Source organism: Citrus clementina, unplaced genomic scaffold, assembly GCF_000493195.1.
Source record: "Citrus clementina cultivar Clemenules unplaced genomic scaffold, Citrus_clementina_v1.0 scaffold_3, whole genome shotgun sequence".
Taxonomy (NCBI): domain Eukaryota; kingdom Viridiplantae; phylum Streptophyta; class Magnoliopsida; order Sapindales; family Rutaceae; genus Citrus; species Citrus x clementina.
The window spans coordinates 38817912-38824880 of record NW_006262339.1 but is presented as its reverse complement, the minus strand read 5'-3'; the positions used below and the strand labels follow the sequence as shown (position 1 = coordinate 38824880).

Below are 6969 nucleotides of genomic sequence, written 5' to 3'. Positions count from 1 at the left end.
GAACCTTAAATCTATTGTTTTTGACATAAGAGATTTTACTAACTCAACTAGTTGGCAGCAATATTGGATTAGATAAAACCACTTGTTTCACCACATGATTAATATAATTTTTTTTTTATTAATTTGTATATTTTTTACCACATCAATTTGTATAAAATAATTTAAACCTAGAGTGTGTGGCTCTAGCAATACTCTTTTATATACTCAATATCGATTATTTTATTTAAATAAATAAAATTATTGCAGATCAATATGGTGGGCTCCTCCTCGCGTTGTTCTTAAATCAAAATGTATATTATTGAAAATTGAGTTCTTAGAAATATTTGAAAATTAACTTTTGTAAATGAAGAGTGTTACTTCTAATTTCCGGCCTAATATCTTTATATAGGGCGAAGAAGAAACGTATCTCTTTACAGGAATTTCTCCAAGATTCAGAGAGGAGAAAAAAAAAAAAAACCTTATTCATTGATTATGATGATGATGATGCCGACTGGATTCAGGTTCAATCCCACCGATGAAGAGCTTATTGAATTTCTTTTTAGGAAACTTTCAGGGCAGGAAATGCAGCTTTATGGCGATTTCATTGTGGAAAGAAATTTATATGAACTTGATCCCCATCATCTTCAATGTCTGTTGAGATCTCTTCTTTCTTCTCTCTCATCTCCACATTATAAAGTTTTGCTTTATTTTTTTTTATTTTTGGCCTTTGCAATTCTATCGCTGCTTAAATTCACTTTATTTTAATTAGGGTTTTGCATTTCTTCAATATGCATGTGTTGAGCTTCGTTCTTTCTTTTTTCTTCTCTTACAGACTCACACCATTATTTGTTTTCCTTTTTTGATCATTCTGTCATGCATGTGCTTCACTTCTTTTTTTTTTTTTTTTTTTACTCCTCCCAATTGATTAAATGTTACATGCATTAAAAGCATGACAGAATTGTGTTAATTTTTGCACTTTCTCTTTTTTTTTTTTTTGACATTGATTAAATGTCACATGTAGAATAGCATGATAGAATTTGTATTCATTTTTGCACTTTCGTTCTCTAGGTTATACCTTCTGCTCCCTAATTTCTTCTCCAAACTTACTGATTTCCTCTTACAATTTGCACGAGATTATTTAATTTCCTCAATTATGAAATTTTCCCACAGGCCACTATTTTTTTTTCAATTATTACAAATCATGTCCACTTTTTTTTTTCAATTATAACTTATACAACATCTTCAATTTTAAGCATCGTATATCTTCCAGAGTTATCGAAACCTTCTCTGCACATGTAGGACTTGGGTAAATTTATTTCCCTTTAGTCACCAAGGTTTAGGTTAATTACCGAGTTAGTTTTGCAGTTACTTTAATGATTATTGGATCTAATTTTTAAGGAGTAAAATTACATTTTTCCCTCATATAACTTACAATTCAAATTAAATATTAAATCATTGAGTGAAGTAAAGAATAATTAATTAAATAGATTTTAATGGAATATTAATGGACTATATACACACACACACGATTTTAATGGAATATTAATGGACTACACACACACATATATATAAAAGAGATGTCTTGCATAAGTTTTGAAACACAGGAATTAATTAATTAACAGCGCAATTTCTAGTAGAGATAGCAAAATTCTTTAAGAGCTTGGGGCTCCACGGGGATATGCTCCAAATGGGGTGAAATTAAGATGAGTTTTTGGGGAATGAGGTGGAGAATTTAGAGGAATGGGGGCATATAATTTTCAAATTTTTGAAGTGATAGGACTTGGTTTTGTACTTCCCACCCTATCTCAATTCATATTTTTAATTTATTTATTATTAATCTAGGCATTTTTCTTTTGATATTGTTCTGATATATGTTGCAGATGGTTTTTTTTTTTAATTTAAAATTTGAATACTATTGCAATATACTAATGATGGGTTTGTTTGAATTGATTTTACTTTTATACAACTAAACTTATGTAGTATTAATAACTACTATAAAAGAAAATAAGTAAATAGTTAATGTAGAGGATAAGAAAAATGTTTCTTGTATAGGGATATATTCTCCATCCTCAATTAAATTTATTGAGAAATTGAGTAGGAAGTAAGGGTTAAAATAGTAAACACGGCGGAGAATGGAAAAGGCTTCTGTCCTAATTAAGATCGAATTCACCACTTCCAAAACTAGGTTAAATTCTTTTGAACAACACGACACATTAATGGTTTATAATTGTAAGATTTTTGTGTTGGACCTGTTTGGACTGATCTCTAAAAACTCCTTATTCTTATGTTTCATTTTTAGTAATTTATTAAAACAAAATAAATAAAAATGAGCTTTTATTTTGTTCATTAATTAAATTTCTCGTTCGCTCACTTTCAAGATATTAAATTATAGAGTACTATTATAAAAATAAAAATCACTTAAATAAGAGAGACACGTTGAAATAAGATAATTGATTACTAAAAGAATTGCATATAGTTGCAGATAGGACCAAGATATGAAAAGAATCGAAGTAAAGATGAAAACAATGAAAACCAGTTACAAACACTAATTCTCTTTGTCTTCATCAAATAAAATGATTGATTGTGAATCAACACAAAGATTACTTTACCAATCTTACTTTAACTATGAGTTGATATTGTACATGCAGGGGATTACAATGTTGCACTATCCACCAACGAAAGATTTTACTTCTGTTTGAGGGAGAACGATTCGAGAGAAGTTTCAGGTCGAGGATGGTGGAGAGCCACAGGCCGTGTTAAGAAAGTTTATGCTAATTACAATAATCAAACTTTAGTTGGTTTCAAGAGACCTCTTACATTTCACAGGTTCGGCAGAGATGAACCTCATGATCCTAGGACAAAGCGTAACAAAGCCATCAAGACTAATTGGATTATGCATGAATACGGCCTTGAATCCTACACAACGGTTTGTACCATCATTTCTTTGCACTTTCTTTTTTCTAATTTAGTTTAACTTTTTTCATTAGAGTAATACCAAATATCAATAACTAATGTTACAAAATAAATTAGTTAGTCGAGAATATGGAGGTAGTAACATGCAACTAACGCGATCATCATTTAGTTTTTTTTTTTAAAATATAAAGATAACCGATCGATTATATGTAATTAACATAACAAAAAGTTACACGAGACTAACAATTTATATGGGATAATCTTTAATTCAAATAAATCTCTCGGTCCTCGAGAAACGAAAAAAGCCAGCTCGACTAAAAGATGAGCCACGGCATTACAATTGTGTGTTTAATAACAAAGAAAGCATTGTTATCAATCAGACCCTTGATCCCTAATATTAGCTATAGATCTCTTTCCAGTTAAACAGGTTTTTCTCAATTAGACTAACGTCCAGTTTGATAATACTGCTATTTTTAAAATAATAGTAGTTAATTGTACTGTGAAAATAATTAAATGTAAAGAGAATCAATTAAACATTTAATATAATTTATTTTTAAAGTGTTGTGACTTTTAAAAGCAGTCTATGTATTTAGTAAATCTTGTTATCAAACTGCTGTAAAAATATAAATGACCGAATTAAAAATAATATTGAATAAAATGTGAATACACATTTATAAACATATACATAAAATATTTTTTATTACACACACACACACACATAATTTTTGAAAACTAAGATAATCATTTTATATTATCAGTTTTAATTTTTATTTTGTTATCTCAATATTATTGGTAATAAGAATAATCTCTTTAAAGTTAATGATTTTATTTTCTAACTAATAAGGATAATTTTAAATTTTTATAATATACATAAGGATATATATAGAATTATATTAAATATAAAACTAATTCTTAAAATTAAATTTCAAAAAATTACTCTTTTTTTTTTGCTTCATAAAATCTGCTGTAAAATGAAATAATTTTGCCATTAGTGATTTCTAAAAAGATTTTTTCAAGCTCCAAAATGTGTTTAATTATAACTTTTTAAATTCACTTTCGAGCCTTTAAAAAAAAACCCCAAACCGATGTTAACAATATTTATTGATTCAAGTTCTACAGTTAAGGGAGTCAGACCCAAATCAATTAGTAACTCAGTCCCTTTAAAGTTACATAAGCTTCTAGAAATGCTACGTCATTTAGTTTGAATATGTTTGTATATACGTACTAAGATTTTATTACACACTTTATAGTTAGTATTATATGACGCAACTTTATGCGGGCAAGGGACCAATGGGGATGGGGCAATGAGGGTAAGATTTTATGATACTTTACATGACATAGAACTTTATGCTTTATGGGGGCAATATGTGATATACATAGTAGTGTTTTCTGACATTTACATGACACACAACTTTATGTGGGCTAGAAATGTACGGGATGGGGTTGATGGGGCATTGTGTGCCGTCTGATCTCGTACTGCAAGATATATGAGTCCAACTTTAATACCTTTAATTTGTAATGGCTCGATATATAAAATGTTTTATATATTTAATATTTAAATTGCAGGATTGGAGGCTTTGTAAGATCAAATATAAGGGAAAACCTAGTGTACAAGAAGAGCTGGAGAATATTATTAGATCAGCTGCTGAAGAACAACAGCAGCAGCAGCTGCAGGATTCACCAATACAGCTACCGAATCTTGAATCTAATAATTGCAATTATCCTGAAGACAGTTTCTTTGGTTATTATAATTATTATAATAATCATGAACCAAGTTATTATAATTACCCTGGTTTCATTGATTTTTCTGGCGGACAAGTTCAGCAACAACAATATCTCCAACTAGACAACAGCAATATTAATGTTTATGGATCTGACAATAATAATGTTGCAGAAAACATGCAAATGGAAGCAATCAATGTCGAGAATGAACAGCTTAATTGATCTGATTAGTGCTTCATTTGATCCTTATGATTATTAGATCATCATTATCAGCTCTAGCTAGCTACGAATCAGCTGCGGTTTCATCAGACCAAATATATGATTTCATCACTTGCAGTATATCTTTGCTATTGATTTCATCTCCTGCATGCTGTCTTCTAGACCTTTTTCTATATTTTGAGGCAAAAAATATTGTTTCCTCATCAAGTGTATTTTTTGTTTTATTTCAATAAATAAAATTTCCCTTATTGTTTCCTCGAATTTTATGTATATCTTTTGTTGCCTTGTAAAGTAGCCCTCGTACGTCCACATTTAATTTAGTTGCTTTGATGATCAAATCACGTTTAGTTAGTGTAGACAGTTTAAGTCATGTTATCCAATCGTTATTGTGTTATACTTAGTTTAGATGTGGTTTATTTGGGAGTTAAAAGTAGTAATTTATTTGTGTATATATATGTATATTGTGACTAACATGTTCTGGACATAGGATAAGTGTTTTCTAAATTGAGGAGTCTTGATGTGAAGAGTGGTTCGCCCGAAATAACCTTTTTATTTCTGTAAACTCTTTTCATCTATTAAATATTAGAAGGTACATAACATTTATACATCGCCATACAAACTTACCTAAAGCACCGGTCAATTATTTAGCTATGTTCGACTTTAACTTCATGCTTCACCAAAGTATCATTTAAAAAAAAAATTACCCTAAGGGTAATCCCGTCAATCTTCTCCCCACTCATTTAAGAGAAATTTAAATCTTGGTCATTTTATTTTCCACAAAAAAAAATTTACTATCATTTTTGGAATTGTCTAAATCATTGAGAAATGCATCATAACAATTTGTTTCCTAAGGATACGTTTGACACATTGTATTGCATGAAATTGTATTATTTTATTTAATAAAGGATGTATTATATTATATTGTATTGCACTAATATTGTGTTATATTAATATCGTACAATGTATGGCACCATACATTACATAATATTATATATAGAAATGTTTATATTCTAATTTGTATAAAAAAAATTATGATTCTTCATATCTTAAGAGTTTAATAATTTTATTTTTATTAAATTTATAAATAAAATTAAAAAATAAAAATCAATTTACTCACCTATGGCTATCATCAGCCATCAAGAACAGCCACTAGCATTCACATTTCAATATCGTTTGATGTTAGTTTTGGTACCATTTGAATCCTCATCATTGCAGCTACACAATGGTGCATATGCCATTGAAAATAGAGCATCCTGCCACCATAAATATATGATTAAAGTTTCAAGATTAAAAATTTTAACCATAGATCTACAGTGAATGACAACTCTATTGCTAGTGAAACATATATTGTTGTGTAACAATAAGATTTCTAATGGTACCAAAATTGACGTTAATCAATACTGGAATGATAATGTTGGCAATAGCTAATATTTCAACTATTCAACTTTACATTTTATTAACTAATTATATATAAATAAAACGAGTTTTCATTGATTTAATAAGTTTTTGTTTTAAAGCTAATGCAATACTATATAAACCCAAGTAAGAAATGTGCTTAAATAATGAGGCAAAACTTACATTAAGTCTTTAGTTAATATCGGGGCAGAACAAGCCAACTTTGACTATAGGGCCCAAAGAATTTATGGAAAAAAAGCTCAACATGTTTCATTATGTTCATTGATAGGATAATCTCATTTTTGTTGAAGTAATCTTGAATCACGTTGTAAAGAGTTTATATTATCATTTTTTCTTAATTCAAGTCTTGGAGATTTAGTAGGACACTGCCTTGGTCAAAGGTTAAAGGTTCAATATTAATTGGACTGAAAGTAAAAAAAGTTAGATTTTCTTATGCATCTTTTCTCTTAAAGAATGCATATAGAGTCTTTTGTGGCCTAACCATAGCCTATGGAAAAAATATTTATATATATAAAGGTTATTGCATCACTAACAAAGCAATGACTATTGAATTATTATTTTAAATAATAAAGAGGCATTCTATTTATTTTTAATTTCAACTAAGTGGAAAGAATATTTTTTTTTTTTTAAAGTTTCTAATTTGGCTAGTTATTAATTATTTGTTAATGGCAAAAAATTGAAATCTAAAAATTCTTTTTCCAAAATTCAGAACATCATTAA

At 28.7% G+C, this 6969-nt stretch overlaps 1 protein-coding gene across 1 annotated transcript; it reads left to right on the top strand.

Annotated features, from left to right (window-relative positions):
• The first annotated feature begins 483 nt into the window (after positions 1-483).
• Positions 484-4836, top strand: LOC112099965 (NAC domain-containing protein 83-like). Its single transcript, XM_024187505.1, has 3 exons — positions 484-628; positions 2628-2905; positions 4459-4836. Exons 1-3 carry the CDS (start codon positions 484-486, stop codon positions 4834-4836), a joined length of 801 nt encoding a protein of 266 aa, XP_024043273.1.
• The last annotated feature ends 2133 nt before the right edge of the window (positions 4837-6969 follow it).

Coding starts and splice junctions, on each gene's coding strand:
- LOC112099965 (XM_024187505.1), top strand. CDS start 484: ATGCCGACTGGATTCAGGTTCAATCCCACCGATGAAGAGCTTATTGAA. Junction 629..2,627: donor TGATCCCCATCATCTTCAAT/GTCTGTTGAGAT, acceptor TTGTACATGCAG/GGGATTACAATGTTGCACTA. Junction 2,906..4,458: donor GCCTTGAATCCTACACAACG/GTTTGTACCATC, acceptor TTTAAATTGCAG/GATTGGAGGCTTTGTAAGAT.